This window comes from Pelophylax lessonae, assembly GCF_965119305.1.
Source record: "Pelophylax lessonae genome assembly, chromosome: 10".
NCBI classification, from domain to species: Eukaryota; Metazoa; Chordata; class Amphibia; order Anura; family Ranidae; genus Pelophylax; species Pelophylax lessonae.
In genome coordinates, this window is record NC_138777.1 from 205,381,224 (window position 1) to 205,401,085 (window position 19,862).

Below are 19,862 nucleotides of genomic sequence, written 5' to 3' on the forward strand. Positions count from 1 at the left end.
TGTGTAGTGTATATACTGTATATTAGGAGAAGGAGGGAAGAGAGGATAGAGATGAGTAGATGGGAAGAGATGAAGAGAGGATAGAGATGAGCAGATGAACGAAATGGATACAGATTATCAGAAGAAAAAAAGAGGTTAGAAATTAGGTGATGGAAAGAGAGGATAGAGATGAGGAGATGGGAAAAGAGGATGGAGATGAGGAGATGGGAAGAGACAGGGCCGGATTAAGAGCATCATGGGCTTGGTGCTGAGGATTTTGAAGGGCCTTAAGGGCCGTGCCTTGGCATGCACCCAGAGGAGGAAGGGTGCAGCCATGCGTGCCTAATTCAACATGGGATGCTGTCTCTGAAGCCCATAAACACATCCATGCATCTGCAACTGTCCCTCCTTGTCCGGCCTTCGTGCTGTGTGGGGAGGTTTTGAGGGAGCTGCCTGGGGAAGCGAGCATAGAAGCCAGACTTCTGTGTTTACAAGTGACAGAAGAGCGGTAACAGTGAATATGGCCAACCCGGGGCCTATATAAAGGTAGGGGCCTGGAGCTGCAGCTCCAATAGCCCCTACGTTAATCTGGCCCTGGGAAGAGAGGATGGAGAAGAGACTGGAAGAGTGGATGGAGAGGAGGAGATGGGAAGAGAGGGCGGAGAGGAGACGGGAAGAGAGGATGGAGATGAGGAGATGGGAAGAGAGGGTGGAGATGGGAAGAGAGGGTGGAGATGAGGAGGTGGGAAGAGAGGATAGAGAGGAGACGGGAAGAGAGGATGGAGATGAGGAGATGGGAAGAGAGGGTGGAGATGGGAAGAGAGGGTGGAGATGAGGAGATGGGAAGAGAGGGTGGAGATGAGGAGGTGGGAAGAGAGGGTGGAGAGGAGGAGATGGGAAGAGAGGGTGGAGATGAGGAGGTGGGAAGAGAGGGTGGAGATGACTAGGTGGGAAGAGAGGGTGGAGATGAGAAGATGGGAAGGAAAGCTTGCAGCAGGAAGGCTATTGGTAAGATGATGAAAATTTTTATTAATTTTGCCAAAACGATCTACATTAAGAGGAGAATTTTCACCTATTCAGAAATGACGTAACACCTTGGCACTCCTGTAATCAGACGCCATCTTATTGTTGCAGATAATCGCCAACACTTCTGGCTGTGATGTGGCGTCATTGGTGGATTGTCTGAAGGCAAAATCTGAAGAGGAAATCCTTTCCATAATTACTGCGATGGTACCGTATATTCAACTATATAATGTTCCTTCATAGATGGAAACTGCCCGTGACACCAAACCCAATGGATATCACTCGGAGGTTTGGCCTTTTTTTAAATTTAGTGTAGGCAGTCTTCCTGTTCCGCTGAAGTGCGCTTGGCAGATATGAAGAGCAAAGTTTACATTGTGGTTCATCCTTGCCTCAATATCTATTGTCACAAGAGGGTGAGAGGAGTTTCCATACCCTGAGCAGACATTTAAAGCCCCTTACACCCTTAAAATCCACAAAAAAAACGATAGTGATATTTTTCAGCATGTTCTGGGGTTGCCTTTCCCTCATGAATAACTCCTCTATTTACTGTCCCTGCAGAAATTTCTGGCTCCCCCAGCTACTGTCGATGGCGTCTTCCTCCCAAAACCCGCAGAGCAGATATTGGCGGAAAAACAAAACAATCCGGTTCCGTTTATAACGGGTGTGGCGGAGCAGGAATTCGGCTGGATTCTCCCCGCGGTAAGAGACATAGTCCATACAGCACCAATGATATCATAGATTGTGGGTGGCTCTATGAGTTTGTAAAAGGGAATTCTGCCATTTAATGCTTTGAGTCCAGTGTCCTGGGTGCACCATATTAAATGCCTATTTGTTAAATAATAATGTTATGTAACATAATAAGAAAATAATGTAGTGCTTTCTATATATAATAAAACCATCACCCGCTGTACCAAATAAAAAAGAAGGGCTATCACAGTGTATAATGTGTAACTATGACACAAGCGAAAAAAAAAAAAATATATAAACCATTTGACCTCCGGAAGATTTTCCCCCTTTCACGACCAGGCCATTTTTTGTGATACAGCATTGGGTTAATAACTGACAATTGTGCGGTTATGCGACACTGTACCAACATAAAATTTTATATAACAATATGTGCAGCGCTAAGTCTTAATGTCACTCGTGTTTTAAATGATGTGATATAAATGAAATCACAATAGTTGAAAAACTCTTATGAAAACACAATTAGTGTCAAACAATTTTTAATTAGATATCAGTGATAACTATTCCCTCCACATATATTTGGGATATACATGTGTTAGTGGTAATACATTCATAATAAAAACAAAACAAATTGTGATAAGGTGAACTTAATAACACTACAAATCAACATGAATGTGCCATATCAACACAAAAGTGTAGAGAATTGTGCAGTCCATAAATATAGAAAGTCCAAATAAGTGTGTGAAACCCAAATCTCCAAATCTCGACCTGAGAGGCTACAGGATAATTCCAAAACCCACAACTAAAATTCCCCACTGTGAAGAAATTCATCACCACCAACAAGACGGGGGGCTTACCCGAACAAGTGGACCCAATTGGGACATGCCTAACGGATCTATAAGAGCAATGGTGTATAAACACCTAATGGAGGGGCAAGGGGTGTATCCTCTCCCACCACCCATCTGGAGGAAGCTCGACCTCCACCCTCAATAGAACGACTCAGTAGAGGATCACCGGTATCACTGGTGGGAACCAGTGACACTAATACAGTGATCAGTGCTAACAATATGCACCTGTCACTGTACTAATGACACTGATTGGGAATAGGGTTAAACATCTAGAGCTATAAAAGGGTTAAATGTATGCCTAGCCAAAGTTTTTGCGTACTGTATGTGCTGCTTTTACTAAGGGAAGGGATGGATTTTACTTCCTTCATTGCAGGGAAAGAAAATCCATCACTTCCCCCCTTGTAAGGATAGAGCTCTGCCTTGTGTACATCCAGCCTCTGTTCCAGATGATCGACGGGTGCCGGCGGACATACATTGGCCGGCACCTGCTAATCGACTTCTGCAATGACAAATCACAGCAGAAGCAGTGTGCGTGCTCCCTACCAGGAAGTGCTGAATCATGTATTCATACGTGATTCTGCACAGAACGGCTGCCCTATAGCAGCATATCTGCTATGGGGCATTCGGTAAGTGGATGACATATTTTGACCACCCACCTAATATTGAGTATTTCCCCCTTTTGGCACCAAAACAGCCCTGACCCATTGAGGCATGGACTGCACTAGATAAAGCATCACACTGCCTCCAGTGGCTTTCCTTCTTCCCTTACTGTCAAATAACTAAGCTTGCCCATTTTTTTCTGCTTCACATGAAATGGGCTGCTCTATGAGCGACAAACGCCCAAAAGTAGCTTGAGAATCTTTGCAGTTGTGGAGCGTTGCATGTTTTTTCAGTGCTCATTTTGGCATGACTGTAGCGCCTTTTGTTGCACAACATACGCTTGGCAAAACACGTAACTGCTGAATTTGCAAAATGTAAAGCATGCATTAACTCTCTTTGGAGTTGCAACTAGAAGTCCCTGGACTAAGGAAAATAAAATGAAGAGTGTATGTGCTAGTGCGCTTCCCTATGTATGCAAATGAGGTATAATATATGCGATTATACCTGATTTCCTGCTTCCCCAGGAAACAGGATAAGGTGACAAAGTACTAAAAAATACCAAATATTCAAAAATAATAACAAAAACCTGCTCCTGCTCTCTTACCAGAAATGATACCAGATGTGTGCAGGGTACATAAAGTGCATATGATTGACAAAACATATTAATATAATGAATATATAAAGTGAACAGTGCTAAGTGCAATATAAAAAAACAATGATGACATTAGATCAGAAATTAAAAAATTAAGAATCCATCTTGGAACACAGTCCTAGAGTGCATATGATGAGAAGAGCTTCACAAATAATGACAAAAAAGTGCACAGTGCTTTAAAAATGTAAACTATGTGAACTAGCAGTGATGACAAAGGATCATAGGCATCCCAACCAAACAGAAGAGGGGGATGCCAGACCTAAATATGTGACCAGCAAAATAAAGTGCATATAAAAGTGAGCCCAGGGGTCATTATAGTAAATAGTCCTTTTAGACTTGGGGGGGGGGGGGGGGGGGGTTTGAAACAGTATTCCAGAGCTTCCGCCAGTGCTGCATGCAGTCCCATGGTGTTCACACACATTCAATAGATGGCAGCTTACCAGACATGACTTTAAACCAGCCAAAAGTATAAGGAAATTGTTCCTCTCTTCCTCCTCTGGGACACTCACAGCCTTATTCAGAACAAACAGTGGCTCTTAGGCAGGCCCAGACTGGGACAATAAATGGGCCCGGGGATTTTGGACTGAGCAGCCCCTTTTACAGCCAAAATTACAAACAATGACAACCGGTTTTTCAATGTCTTTTAGTTATATTTGGCCGGTTTCAGTCATTGTAAGTCCTGTACGCTTTAACCACTTGCCGACCACGCAATAGCCGAATGACGACCACAGCCTGGCGGGCCAGGGTTTCATATGATGTCCTCCCATGATTGCGCCCACTGCGGCGTGCGGGTGCCACGCTTTGTGATCACTGTGTCCTCTGGACACAGCTGATCACAGATCGAGATAAAAAGCCAATCGGCGGTTCTTTATCATGTGATCAACAATCCCCACTGTTGCTGCCAATCAGAGCCCATCAGTGCCTCCTCATCAGCGTCACCTATCAGTGCTGCCTATCAGTACTCATCAGTGCTGCCAGTCAGTGCCCATTAGTGCCTCCTCATCAGTGTAATATATCAGTGCCCCCTACCAGTGCGCCTATCAGTGCTGCTATCAGTGCAGCCTCATCAATGCCGTCTCATCAGTGCCAATCTTTGAAGGAGAAAATCTACCTGTTTGTAAAATTTTATAACTATGAAAAGGTTTTTTTTTTCAAAAGTTTTGGACTTTTTTAGTTTATTTAGCAAAAAATAAAAAACCCAGTGGTGATTAAATACCATCAAAGGAAATCTCATTTTGTGTGAAAAAAATGATAACAAATGTCATATGGGTACAGTGTTGCGTGACCGCGCAATTGTCATTCAAAGTGTGACAGCGCTGAAAGCTGAGAATTGGCCTGGGCAGGAAGGTGGTAAAAGTGCCCGATAGACAAGTGATTAATGACAGGTCAGTGGCAGCTGCAGTACACTCATCCTGTTCACTCATCCATCAAAGTGGAACAGGAAGTCAGATAGCTTATGCATGCTGATGCGACTTCTGTGAGATAACATAGAAGTCTATGGGGGTGAAATCCTCTGGAATCTAGTGCAGGAAGGAACCTTTTCCAAAGTCGCACTGTGCTAAGTCCTATTGAAAATAATATGATTTCCCTTGTCATAAGGCTAGGTTCACACCTATGCAGGTTGCAGTTGATGCGTTTTCTCTGTGCTTTTTGCATTTTTTTTTCAGGGTTTAAACATTTTTAAATACCTTTTTGATGCGTTTTGTGTTTTTGGGAGGTGTCTGTAATCATGCGGGAGAAACCAACAAAAAATGCATCAAAAATGCAAGGACTGCTTTTTTGATGCGTGTTTCCATTAGAGTCTATGGAACTAAAAACGCAACCTGCTGCAAAAACGTCCCTGAACTTTTCAAAAACACACGGTTTAAAAATTCACAGATGTGAATGTGACCCATAGGAAATGTCGTTAAATGGACTGGGCTGTAGTGTGTTTCTGCATACTGAAGACACACTGAAATAGGTGTGAACTTAGCCTGGGAAAAAATGCACCAGAATGCATCATAAAAGCACTGGATTGCTTTAAAAATGCATGTAAACTTGCACACAGTAATGCATCTGGAATGGATCAGGACTGCCTTTGTGTGGTGTGAACTGGCCCTAAACCTTAATAATTGAAGGGGCCCATAACCTCAGAAGTTTCTTTTCAACTAAAGTTATTGTTCATTATAATCATCTTCTTGGGGCCAGGTCACACAATGTGTGGTGACAGCCCAGACATGCTGCATTGTATGTATCGCAGCACACCGGCCAGAATTACACTGCAATGTCAGGTAGCACAGCCAGCGCACCACGCTGCCCGACATTGCAGTGAAGGACCGTGCCCTCAATTCACCCTTAATAATTGTTTCTCTTACGTCCTCCGACAGTCGCCGCCTCTTCATATTCGTCACATATGGGGTATTAGACTTTGCTCCGAAGGAGTAGCTAGGCAACAGAATATGTTAACAATAAAGCTTTAACATATCCCACCCTCAAGGGGTGGTCCCCTCAGTCAATACCCTCCTACTTCCTGCAACCATATCTCAGTTTTAATGTCTAGCTTGTCAGGAGTGGCTGGCTCTCTCTGTGCTGGGACTTTTTGTCCCAGACTCTTTCTTCTTTTTGATTTTTGTTTGAGTTTTCTCTCTACCTTTACTTAGCTGTTATTTTTGTCAGCATTAGTTAGTTCTTCGGACGAAGAGGATCATGCGGACTGGGTCTCGGGCTGATCCCCCTGGTCGCAGATCGTGGGTCAGTGGCTTCCCAGTCTGCCATCGAGCGTTCAGCCAGGTAACGCTCCTGGCACGGTGAACGACCCATCCCTGTTCGGTGCAGGGATGATTGGTGGGGTGGCTACCTCACCGGACGCTGTGCGGTTTCTGAACCGCCATTGTGTGCGTCTTGATTTGCGACTCTCCCTGCCTCATGTGCAGCGGCTTGTTCGCCTGTGCGGGTTCCCCACGCCATGTGAGGTAAGTGTATCTATGTGGGGACCTGTCTGTCTGGGGGGGGTCTCAGTCTGGGACTGTGTAACCTGCCTTTAATCACACTGCTTGTCTCCCTATATCTCGGCTGCATGCTGTGGGCTGCAAGGGGGGGGGGGAGCTGTATGACACTGAGTATGTCAGGCTGGGCAGTGTGAGGAGCTGTGTGCTGTGGGGCATGTTTTTAATGGCATGTTGGGGCATATACAGCGATCGCTGCGGCGATCTAACATGTATCCATATTTTGGGATAATTTTGTGTGTGATTTTATGCACTGTGGAGCGGCGATTTCGGCGCCAAACGGCGCCATTTTACCGGCGCCCGCTCCGGCCGCATGGTTTACATGCACGGCGGCCATTTTCTTGTAGCCTCCATAGGCTTACATAGAGCGCCCTGGCAGCATCACTTCCTCTCTCCTGGAAGCACCGATCGAGGCAGCAGCAGCAGCGGAGTCTCCTCAGGTTTTATCCTTCTATTCCTGTGTTCCATTGCCTGTATTCAGTCTGTATATTCCCTGTGGGGGTCTCATTGTGCCTGAGTGTGGTGCGGTGGGCTGCGCTTGCCGCGCTTGCTGTAAGGGGGCAGTTAACCCTTGGTTGTCTGGCATACAGGGGCAATGGATTCTCAGGAGGGCAAGTTTCCCACAGTATTGGTGGAAAGCCAGGGGACCGCTGTTTCCCCCCCAGGGGGGGATTTGGCCACTATTGTGGCTGGCCTTGCTGCACAGGTGCAAATGCTGGTGGCTGCTCAATCTACTAAACGGCCCAGAGTTGCTCTGTCCTCTGATTCTGAGGGTGAAGGTGATGGGGCTGTTCTGGCGGGGACCCCCCTATCGGGGTCCCGCTCCTCTCTTGATCTAGTGGGGTCTGAGGTAGAGGCTGAAGTTGAGGGGGTTGATAATTCTCCCCCTGGCTCGCCTGAAGAGCTTGCAATCATGGATGAGTTAATTGCTTCCATTAAGCAGACGCTACGTTTGCAGGACGAGGTGTGTCCCCCAGCTGCCTTGGCGGCTTATGGGACGCAGAGAAAACGCAGGACGCCGCAGGTTTTTCCCTGCAATGCTGATTTTCAGCGCGCTGTTAAGGACCAATGGCGCGATTTGCGCAAGCCTTTTGCGGTACCAAGTAAATTCAAGCTGCGTTATCCTTTCTCGCCTGCCACTGATGAACGGTGGTGTGTGCCTCCGCCAGTGGATCATGCTATTGCGGTTTTGAACAAAGCCACTGCGATCCCTGCAGAGGGATCCCCTATTTTCCGTGATGCCACGGATAGGAGACTGGAGTCTCTTGCCCGTCATACTTATTCTGTTACGGGTTCTATGCTTAAGGCTCTGTTTGCTTCTCTCATGGCGGCCCAGGCGATCGCAAGTTGGACGCAGATGCTTAGGCGCGTCCTGGTGGCCGATTCGGCCTCAGCGGCGACCCTGGATATGGTGGATCAGATCCACCAGGGTGTCATGTATCTGTGTGATGCGGACCTGGACCTGATTCCGTTGGCCGCGCGTGTGCACAGCGTGGCGGTGTTGTCTCGCCGCCTGGTTTGGTTGAAATGTTGGTCGGTGGACCAATCTTCACGTAAAACCTTAGCCAATCTGCCTTATGATGGGTCTCGCCTTTTTGGGGAGTCCCTGGATGTGTTGATTAAGGGGATTACCGGGGGTAAGAGCACTCTCTTGCCCCATTTCCCCAAGGCTAAGGGGGCTTCTGGGAAGAAGCATGCTAATTTTCGGCCCCCTCAGGGGTCCTTTCGTGCCTTTCGGCCGCACTACAAGGGCAAACCGTTCAAGGGCCAGGGCTCTCAGAAGAAACCCTGGTCTGGAAAACAGAAGTCCGGCCAATCCGGACCTGCGGCCCATAACAGTTCGGCCTGAAGGGGCGCCCTCACCCAATTTTGGGGTGGGGGGACGCTTGCTCGGTTTTCTTCAGCCCTGGTTGGCCCGTGTGCGGGACAGATGGGTTCTGGAAATCGTTCGATCTGGTTACAAGATCGAGTTTCTCTCTCGGCCAGAGAGCAGATTTTTTCCCTCAAATCTACAACTGTCTCCGGAGCGCCTGCGGGATCTGCACCTGGCGGTGCGGGACCTGAGGGCTCAGGGAGTGGTGGTTCCGGTGCCTCATCGGGACAGATTTCGGGGGTTTTATTCCAATCTGTTCACTGTGCCCAGAAAGGAGGGCAAGGTTCGTCCAATTCTGGACTTGAAAGCTCTGAACCGCTCTGTGAGGGTTCGCAAGTTCCGCATGGAATCCCTGCGCTCGGTGGTGGCTGCCCTGGTTCCGGGGGAATTCATGGCCTCCATCGATTTGAAGGATGCGTATCTTCACATCCCCATATTCGAAGGTCATCAGAGATACCTTCGATTTGCCATTGCGGAGGATCACTACCAGTTCGTGGCGTTGCCCTTTGGGCTCGCCTCGGCTCCGCGGGTCTTCACCAAGGTGCTTGCACCGGTTCTGGCATTATTGAGAGCCCAGGGCATTTCTGTCCTGGGGTATCTGGACGACATTCTGATTCGGTCTGCGACCAGTCAGGGTCTGGAGAAGGACCTGTCTGTCACGATTCAAACTCTGCAGGAGTTCGGTTGGACGATAAATGTTCCAAAGTCGACACTGAGTCCGTCGGTTCGTCTTCCCTATCTGGGAATGATACTGGACTCGGTGCAGGCGAGGGTCTTCCTGCCGGAAGACAAACTCAGGACTCTTCAGGAGGAAGTCAGGTCCCTCAGGGACGTTCCGAACTCGTCTCTGCGGACGTGTATGAGATGTCTGGGATTGATGGTCTCGGCTTTCGAGGCGATTCCTTTCGCGCAGTTTCACACGCGGGGTCTCCAGGCGGAGATCTTGTCCAAGTGGGACGGGCGACCTCAATCTCTGGATCTTCAGATCTCGTTGAGTCATCGCACCAGGGAAAACCTTCTGTGGTGGCTCCAGTCCCCGTTGGTGTCCGGGGGCAAGTCGTTTCGTCCGATCTCGTGGACGATAATCACCACGGATGCCAGCCTGTCGGGCTGGGGTGGTGTTCTGGGCGTTCTGTCCGCCCAGGGGACCTGGTCGGAGGGGGAGTCTTCCCTCCCGATCAACATTCTGGAATTGCGTGCGATAAGGCTCTGTCTTCATCGCTGGACGGACCGGCTGCAGGGCTGCCCGGTTCGGGTGCAGACGGACAATGCCACGGCGGTGGCCTACATCAACCACCAAGGGGGCACCAGGAGTGCCCGAGCGGCTCGAGAAGTGGCCGACATTCTGTCTTGGGCCGAGACTCATGTCCCGGCGATAACGGCGGTTCACATTCCGGGTGTGGAGAACTGGCAGGCGGACTATCTGAGTCGCCAGACCCTGGATCAGGGGGAATGGTCTCTCCACCCGGCTGTCTTCCAGATGTTGTGCGCGAAGTGGGGTCTTCCGGATGTGGACCTGTTCGCGTCTCGCCTCAACTACAAGGTGAAGAGGTTCGTGGCAAGGACGCGCGACCCTCGGGCAGACGCGTCGGACGCGTTAGTGGCCCCGTGGCATCAGTACAGGCTGATGTACGCGTTTCCACCGATTCAGTTGCTGTCCCGGTTCCTTCGCAGGTTACACTCGGAACGCAGCACGGTGATTCTTGTGGCACCGGACTGGCCTCGCCGGTCCTGGTACGCAGACCTCGTGAATCTGGCGGTCGACGCCCCCTGGCGTCTGCCTCTTCGGGACGATCTACTGTCTCAAGGACCGATTTACCATCCTGCTTTACAGTCGCTGGCTTTGACGGCCTGGCTGTTGAGACCGAGGTCCTGAAGGAGAAGGGTCTCTCTCCAGAGGTTGTTCATACCTTGATCAACGCGAGGAAGTCTTCCTCGGGAAAGGTTTATTACCGTACTTGGAAGGCCTATTTTGCCTGGTGTGAGTCCAGGGGGTTTTCACCCCGCACGTACTCGGTTTCCCGTGTGCTGTCTTTCCTTCAGACGGGTGTCGATCAGCGTTTGGCGCTGGCTACGATAAAGGGTCAGGTGTCTGCGCTGGCCGTTCTGTTTCAACGTCCCGTGGCTTCCAACTCCTTGGTTGGCACTTTTATTCAGGGTGTGCGGCATCTGGTTCCTCCTAGGAGGGATCCCTTGCCCCCTTGGGACTTGAATCTAGTCCTGTCTGTGTTACAACGTGCTCCTTTTGAACAGATCAGGGAGATCTCGTTGTCTATGTTGTCCAAAAAGGTCGCCTTTTTGGTGGCGATCACTTCGGCTCGCAGAGTGTCGGAACTGGCGGCTTTGTCCTGCAAGTCTCCGTACCTGGTTGTTCATTTGGATAAGGTGGTCTTGCGACCTAATCCTTCTTTTCTGCCGAAACGAGTTTCGGAATTCCATCTTAACGAGGATATTGTTTTGCCTTCGTTGTGCACGAAGCCTAAACATCCAAAGGAGGTGAGATTGCATTCTCTGGATGTTGTTCGGGCGATTAGGGTTTACCTTAAATCGACTGAGTCTTTTCGAAAGACGGACTCCTTGTTTGTTCTTCCAGAGGGTCCTCGGAAGGGCATGGCGGCTTCCGCCTCTACCATTGCCAAATGGATCAGGCAGACCATTGAACAGGCCTATGCCTTGCAGGGGAAGGTTCCCCCTGTGCCTGTGAAGGCGCACTCTACTAGATCTCTGAGTACGTCTTGGGCCTGTCGTCATGGGGCTTCTGTAGCCCAGGTGTGTAAGGCGGCGACTTGGTCGACCGTACACACTTTCACAAAATTCTACAAAGTAGATGTTCAGGCATCGGCGGATGCTTCCTTTGGCCGCAAGGTTCTTAGTGCGGCTGTTCCCTAGGGTCCCTTGTTGGGGACTCCTGGCTGTTGGGATAAGTTTTGTATCCCCTGGTTTTTTGTCTTTTCCTGGGTTGTTGCTCCTGTTGAGCACTTATTTTTGCTGTTGCCCAGCTGGTTTCCTTCCTTTGGTAAGGTTCCTTTCTTTGATGTGGAGACTGCGTTGCCTTTCGGCGCGGATGCGTTTCCCACCCCTCATGTTTGCACTGCTTTGGGACGTCCCCATATGTGACGAATATGAAGAGGCGGCGACTGTCGGAGGACGTAAGAGAAAACGGAATTTTTGTAAAATCTTACCTGTAAAATTCCTTTCTCTGAGTCCTCCGACAGTCGCCGCCCCCGCCCCTCTTTTGGGGTTTGAATGTATACTCTACTGCTATTCCACTAAAACTGAGATATGGTTGCAGGAAGTAGGAGGGTATTGACTGAGGGGACCACCCCTTGAGGGTGGGATATGTTAAAGCTTTATTGTTAACATATTCTGTTGCCTAGCTACTCCTTCGGAGCAAAGTCTAATACCCCATATGTGACGAATATGAAGAGGCGGCGACTGTCGGAGGACTCAGAGAAAGGAATTTTACAGGTAAGATTTTACAAAAATTCCGTTTTTTCTCATCCCCTGCAGGCCATGAATATTAGTGGATTGGAGGAAGGAATAAATAGAGAAGCCATAACCACTGTGCTGCACGGCAACCTCCTACTGGTAAGATCGTCTCTGTGTGCGTCCACAATGTGCATTGTGTAAATGATCATTGCCTAGTTTGTTTCATTGTTTCACTTTTAATCTGTGCAGCAAAATCTGAAACCTCGGAAAGGAGAGTTGGACTACTTACACAATGAAGCACAGGGCTCTCCTTTTCTCATGGTACCTAAATGGACAGTCAGCAGAACACACAGGCGGAACATATGTTTAACCTGCCAGACAATGTGTACCATAATGCACTTAGTATTGTGACTCCCACATAGCATTAGAAGTGTAGCACCCTCCTAGGTAGGTGCTAGTGGGAAAGTATAGTTTGAGCTCTGTCTGCTTACCAGAAGAGTTGCAGGTAAATCTATATTGTTCTCTGCCTACCAGAGAGCAGGATCTGGTAGTGAGTTCTGCTAATTGTGCTCAGGATGCCATTCATTCAGTCTAGAGGGTGTTTCACGCTGGTCCAATAGGGAGACGTGCTGGAGAGTGGAAGGAACCCTGACGAATGTGTGCATGGGCTTTTGATACAGTCCTGATGATTGGCAGAGGGAAAATGCCTTGGTGCATGTTGGGATACTGTATTAAAGCTAGGAGCACATGTGCTCGAGGTCTTTTTGTCTGGATAGCGGAGTCCCGGAGGGAGGGGGGGGGGCGGCTGCCTCCTCCTTCTCTGTAGAGGTGCCATGCGGCCTCAGGGGGTCGTCCTGAGGGCCTGGAGAGTAGTGGTGAGGAACTGAACCCAGAGGTGCAGAGAAGCTGGCAGAGAGGGGAGAAACTGGAGGATCTGTCTCTGCAGTTCAGTGAGTACAGAATCTCGTGTCAAGGAGCCTGACCTGAGGGGGGCCACCCCTGCTCCTAGAATAGACAGCGCCTGGGTGTCAGTGGGAAGAGGATGCTAGTGACAGTGTCCTGAAGATAAGTTATCATCCACCAAGTGGTCTTGTCAGAGAGTAAAGAGAGCAAGAGACTTAACCCTTTCTAAATTTGTGGCAGTGTGGATCAAGCAGCCTAGCTGTTTCCAATTGACATAGAAGTCCTCAACCAATGCGAATAGTTCAGCCGAAGTATCCCACTATTCCCTTCTCCTATCTCAATTACAAATAAACACCAAAAAACCAACACCTCTTGACTGTTTATTTGTGTGATGAGCCATCAGGAGCAAGGAGGGATTCATGGACTATATCTCAAGGTAACTGTGTGCTGGTAATCAGGGGAGCCCGTCGAGTCACTATTCAGCAGGCTCTGCGGGGACAGTGCGACAGAAGGGCGAAAATACTTATTAGATCCTGCAGTTGTGCCACTGCCCCGCCTCCTGACTGATCTCTGACTACTTGTGACATCACACACTGGTGACACCCACTCTGAGCTGTCACCACTTTGCAAGGCCTCCTGAGTGCCTTCCCTATTCAACAATCAACTTGGGGAGCAGCCACTCCCACTGCAAGCCTGATCTGACTTACAGCTGGTCTGTATCAATTCAGTGTAAAGATTAATTCCAGAAAATCATTTTGGCAGAATTTAAAAATTATTATTTATTGAAGAGATACATAAGTGACTCAAAAGAGGTTTCATGTTTATGGTAGGCTGACCGCAAAAACAGTGACATCACTGTTCCATGAGGTACCGTATGCCTCAGGCCACTTTGATGTGACTGGATTCTGGTTAGTAAGGCTGGATAGTCACAGTACATCATCCAGTTCTTCCAAGTTGTCAGTTGATAGTTGGGGAGGACCGGCAGGGAAGAGCGGGGATAAGGTGAAAGCACAGTAAACCATAGCAGGCAATCAAAGATCACCTTTAGCCAATCCGAGATAGTCTTACAGAGTTCTGATTGGTTACTGCCAAATTTAATTTATGGCTAAAAATAAACTGAATTTTCTAAAAATAGCCTGCAATTAGTTCTGTCAGAATTGGTTGTATGCATGGCAGTATTTCTATTGATGATGAACATCGTATCTCTGTCATTGCAGGAATCATTAAGATCTGTTTTCCCGCTGCTGATCAAAGAATATTTGGGAGATGAGACGGATCCCGCTGAGGTCCGCAACCGCTTCCTGGACCTGTGTGGAGACTTTGTATTTGTAATGCCGGCCCTGAAAACGGCAAAATATCACAGAGGTGAGCCCAGCACAGTCATCATTTTAATACCAAAAAACCTGACAGACTCATACATTGTGGTATCTGAATATTTTATGAAGTCATCAGATTTGAGATCCTGGGGGGGAGCAAATTTACCTGCGCACAGCTGACTTCCTGTTTGATTTTCAAGTTTATGGACAAGACGCCCCCAGTTCCATGGTGAATATTCATTGTCTGCTGATAATTTAGATGGTATTACAGCTAAAGAAACAATGTTACATACAAAACTGCCGCTTGAAATTGATGTTCACAGGAAATGGGGTGTTATACCCTAATTTTACACATTAGGATTATTTCTATAAGTGATCACATACAGCTTGTATCAGTTGTGGATATTTTTGACTGATTCATGACAAATGTCCCCATACATGTGTAATACTATCTCTCACCCACAGGTGTTTTAGTGAACCTTTGACGTTGTGTATTTAAAGACGGCTGCTGCATATCCAATTGACCATGTGGTTGTGGCTGGGAAGTGCAACCATGTGTTGCTGACCTTGCTCACAAAATGACCTGTGAGTGGTCAAGAGAAATAATTACATCCTGTGGGTGGTCTCTGGAATTCAGGGCTATAAAAAGAGTCCATAGCATGAGGAATAGGCTGTTTTTTGGAGCTGTGGAAAGACCAAGCATGCAGCCAGGATTTCTTATTGTCCTGCCCTCTAGCTATCCAGTGTATTACTTGACCTTTCTATGGGATATTGAGAATAGGAGTGTGTTTGAGTCTTGTTAATGGTTATGGTAACTTTCATGTGCAAGAAGCTTGATGTATTCTGATGTCCAGTAAAGGTTTGTTTTATGCTTTTTATCAAAACTGATCTTGGTGTGTCTGTTCATTTTAAATATTCCTTAGATATTTCAGTGGCTGTCCAGTATACCTTCATTATAAATTTTGTTATTCCCACATTTGTTACACAGCTAAACTCCACATAGAAAATAATCGTCAGCCAGTGCTGTGCCACCCACTCAGCCAATGCTTTCCTGGCATCATATGCCAGGGATGTGGATAGCTAAAAGGATCCTAGGGATGCTGGCAACTGGATGGAGCCCAGGAATGATGGCGGTTGAAGGGAGCCGGGGATCATGGCAGTTGAAGGGAGCCCGGGGATGATGACAGTTGAAGGGAGCCCGGGGATGATGACAGTTGAAGGGAGCCCGGGGATGATGGCAGTTGAAGGGAGCCCGTGGATGATGACAGTTAAAGGGAGCCAGGGGATGATGGCAGTTGAAAGGAGCCCAGGGATGAAGACAGTTGCAGGGAGCCCGGGGATGATGGCAATTGAAGGGAGCCCAGGGTTGATGGCAGTTGCAGGGAGCCGGGGGATTATGGCAGTTGAAAGGAGCCCAGGGATGAAGGCAGTTGAAGGGAGCCTGGGGATGATGGCAGTTGAAAGGAGCCCAGGGATGATGGCAGTTGAAGGGAGCCAGGGATCATGGCAGTTGAAGGTAGCCCAGGAATGATGGCAGTTGAAGGGAGCCCCGGGGATGAAGGCAGTTTAACCACTTCCCAACCACCCACCGCCTTTTTACTGCGGCAGCGTGGCTCTCCTGCACAAACCAACGTAGACCTACGTCAGTCGTGCACGGGAAGCTAGGGGGGCGAGCGCGCGTCGGCGGCGGCGCGTTCCCGTCCCCAGTCGGCAGCGAGGAAGTCGAAGGGAGCCCGGGGATGGTGGCAGTCAAAGGGAGCCCGAGGATGGTGGCAGTCAAAGGGAGCCCAGGGATGGTGACAGCTGGAAGGAGTCCGGGATTGAAGGCAGTTGAAGCGAGTCCAGGGATGATGGCACCTGGTAGAAAAACAGGGATGTTGCCAGCTGGAGGGAGCATGGGAATGATGGCAGTTGAAAGGAATCCTGGATGCTGGTAGCTGAAGGGTTTGCAAGGATGCTGGCAGCAGGAGGGAGTCCAGAAATGCTAGCAGGTAAGTCCTTGAAGCCCTGCCTATTAGATTATGTGATGGAGCAGCGGGAAAGGCAAGTTGCTTTTTTCCTAGGTTTGGGTTTAATTCCAATTTAAATGCCTTTTTTCTCTTCATTCTCATCTTGACAGTAAGGCCTTGTTTACACTAGTACAACCGCGATTTCATCTGATTTCTAATGAACTTATGTAGCGGAACAGCAGTATGACTTAGTGTGTTTTTTTTTTTTTCTTAGTGTGTTTTTGATCAGTTTTTCACACAATTTTTATACTACTTTGATTTCTGGAAGAGAATAGCTGGAGGGAAAAAAGACGCACTGGAATTGCATAAAAAAATGCACGTAGATGCGTTGAGGCATTTCCATGAAGTCTATAGGGCACAAAATCTTGCTGCATCACACCAAAGTAGCACAGGACCCTTTCCCAAAGTTGCGTTGCACTGATGTGAATAGGCACCACTGAAATTAATGTGATGTCGCATCTGAAATCGCACCAGTGTGAACGAGGCTTAAACCATTATTCTCCCATAGATTCTGGACATCCTGTCTACTTCTACGAGTTCCGTCGTCGTCCATCTCTATTTAAAGATATTAAGCCGGATTATGTGAAGGCTGACCATGGTGATGAGTTTTTCTTTGTGATTGGAGGACCCTTCCTTGATGAAGATGCTCTCTTTTCAGGTAAATGGTACTGCCCCTTCTACCATTCACCCCACAGAATTCTAGGCTGATTCAGTGATTGGTCATCTATAAATATTCTGATATCTGGTTATCACTTTCTTGTATCTTGGTGTCTGTGGAAGTTTACAGATTGTGTCACTTCTTTTCTCTCCACCAGCCCAGGCGGATGAAGATGAAAAGATCCTTAGTAAGAACATGATGAAGTACTGGGCCAACTTTGCTCGGACCGGGTAAGACTCAAATTATTAGGACTGGAGGCTACACTGCTGGAGGCTACACTGCTGGGCCTGACACCAGACTGGACCAGAATGAAAGAGAACCAGTCATGGTTGGACTTATACAAGAATCTAAATATCCAGTCATAATTGATTCTAAATGGTGCATACCAATAATAAGGGGAACTGGCGCCTAGAAGCTCTTTGGAAAAAATAGAGAGCTTTTTTTTTTTAATATTAAGGATAACCTATCAGAAATGCAGCCAATCAACTATAGTGATGCTATATATGCGATTTATAAACAAATAAAATTAGCGCAAATTCCGTAAATTAACCCATGCTCTATCTAATTGATGCAGTGTGAGTACTGAACTCCTAATAATTATAGCTGATTTTATATGTTAAAAATTAGAAATAAATTTAATTGGTCAATAATTAAATGTGCCAGTGCATGAACAAATGTGGCAAACAAAAGTGCAGATGCCGCATGTCTCTCTCAATAGAAACTGTGTTAATATGTGTTATATAGCTCTAGCCAATATATATATATATATATATATATATATATATATATATATATATATATATATATATATTATACCCAGATAAATCCTCAATTTTAAATAATGCTAGTGCAATGAGTATTTTGTGTATAGGAAAAGTGCCAGTGCAATCAAAAGTAAAAAAATTTGCAAATTATGTCAATTATTGGAAACCACAATTAATCAAAAAGAATATATCAAAAAGTATAAAAATTATAATTGTGACAAATCAATCAATATTGTGAGAAATAAGACCGCCCCGTGAAGACGTCAGGTGACGAAACCGGTAGGGCATGGCATAGGACACTGAGACATTATCGCATCGCGTTGCTACACTGCATCCAGGCTCCGGTCACACTGATACGGTGACCGGGGCAGTGGAGGATTTTTTATATATACGCAGATTCTTTGTGTCTGGTAGACACCGGCCCATGTGAGTGTGAATAATCTTATGTTTAAATAAACAAGTGTTATACAATTTTACACTATGGTCGGCATTCCTTTTTATGTTTCTTCATATGGACCATCCTGAGCCCTGATCCATCCTGGTGTGATTATAAGGAGACAAGGTGTCTGGCTGATTGCCGTTGGGGCTTATGCTTGTTTGCTGGTTATAATTTTACCAGCAGAGCTTCTGGTGTGTTTGATCTAGACAAGGATTTTTATGGATTTGTTTGATGGACTTAATTCTCACAATATTGATTGATTTGTCACCATTATAATTTATATACTTTTTGATATATTCTTTTTGATAAATTGTGGTTTCCAATAATTGACATAATTTGCAAATTTTTTACATTTAATTGTACTGGCACTTTTCCTATATACAAAATACTCATTGCACTAGCATTATTTAAAATTGAGGATTTATCTGGGTATAATATATATTGGCTAGAGCTATATAACACATATTAACACAGTTTCTATTGAGAGAGACATACGGCATCTGCACTTTAGTTTGGCACATTTGTTTGCACATTTGTTCATGCACTAGCACTTTTAATTATTGACCAATTCAATTTATTTTCAAATTTTTAACATATAAAATCAGCTATAATTATTAGGAATTCAGTACTCACACTGCATCAGTTAGATAGAGCACGGATTAATCTACGGAAATTGCGCTAATTTTATTTGTTTGCAAATGGTGCATGCTTATCTATGAACTTGTAAAGAAATTCACAGCTCTGGTATTTCATAATGTTGTGCGCACCCAGGAGCTGGGGGAGAGAGCCCTTCATAGTGCCTTGGTGGTTAATCCTCTTGGCTTGCATCGTTGGGGTCTTGGTTTTCGTTCCTAATATTATCTACATAGTGTATGAATATCTTCTGTGATAATATAGGTTTCCTTCCATAATCCACAAACCCCATCTAGACATCTGCTTGTCTGTACCACTAGAGTGTAAGCTCTTCTGTTGCAAATACTGATGTGACTGGCTCAGTGTTCTCTGTACAGCACTGCGGTATATGTCAGAGCTATATAAATGTATAATAATAGTGTGTGACTGTGGGGGGACATTAGTGTGTAAGCTCATCTGGTACCGAGACAGATGTGATCAGCTATTTTTTTTTTCCTTTTATTCTTTACATAGTTACATAAAGTTATAATAAACGTATGTGACTACTGCGTGAATTTAAGAGTGTAAGCTCCTCTGGTGCAGAATTCACTCTTCCTTTTATACTGATTATAATTTCTATCCATCTTATTTTAGTGACCCCAATGGACCCGGCCTGCCTGAGTGGCCGCGGTATGACCAGGATGAAGATTATCTGCAGATTGATATTCAGTCGAAGCAGAAGGCCGCTAAGAGGCTGAAAGGCACAAAATATGAATTTTGGACCAAATTTCTCTCTGAGAAAATCCGTAAGATATCGGAGGAGGCGAAAGAGCACTCTGGATTAAACAATTTAATTAAACAATTAAAAAATTGAGCAAATCTACATTTCAAATGTGATTAAAAGCTGATATTTCAGTTGTGGGTGGAGACTGGCTGGTTTGTATTTTTTATATATCTTGGAGATTCTGTAATAGTGTTCTCAGCTCCACCCCCACTACATAGTCTTTCTCCTTCTGTAGAATTGTTTTATTCCATGGGAATCCCTCATAATGGGCACAGCGGGTGTACAGACCCGGGAACTCTGCGCAG

At 46.6% G+C, this 19,862-nt stretch overlaps 1 protein-coding gene across 1 annotated transcript in view; it reads left to right on the forward strand.

The window, feature by feature from the left end:
- Positions 1–19,647, forward strand: part of LOC309566025 (cocaine esterase-like) — a gene marked incomplete at both ends in the record, with an annotated part of 44,007 nt that extends 24,360 nt beyond the window's left edge. Inside the window, 7 exons of the mRNA XM_082271044.1 lie at positions 1,114–1,209; positions 1,561–1,701; positions 12,154–12,231; positions 14,193–14,340; positions 16,809–16,958; positions 17,116–17,188; positions 19,428–19,647. Of these exons, the coding sequence (XP_082127170.1) occupies positions 1,114–1,209; positions 1,561–1,701; positions 12,154–12,231; positions 14,193–14,340; positions 16,809–16,958; positions 17,116–17,188; positions 19,428–19,647 (906 nt within the window). The remainder of the gene's footprint in view (positions 1–1,113; positions 1,210–1,560; positions 1,702–12,153; positions 12,232–14,192; positions 14,341–16,808; positions 16,959–17,115; positions 17,189–19,427) is intronic.
- Between the last annotated feature and the right edge of the window lie 215 nt (positions 19,648–19,862).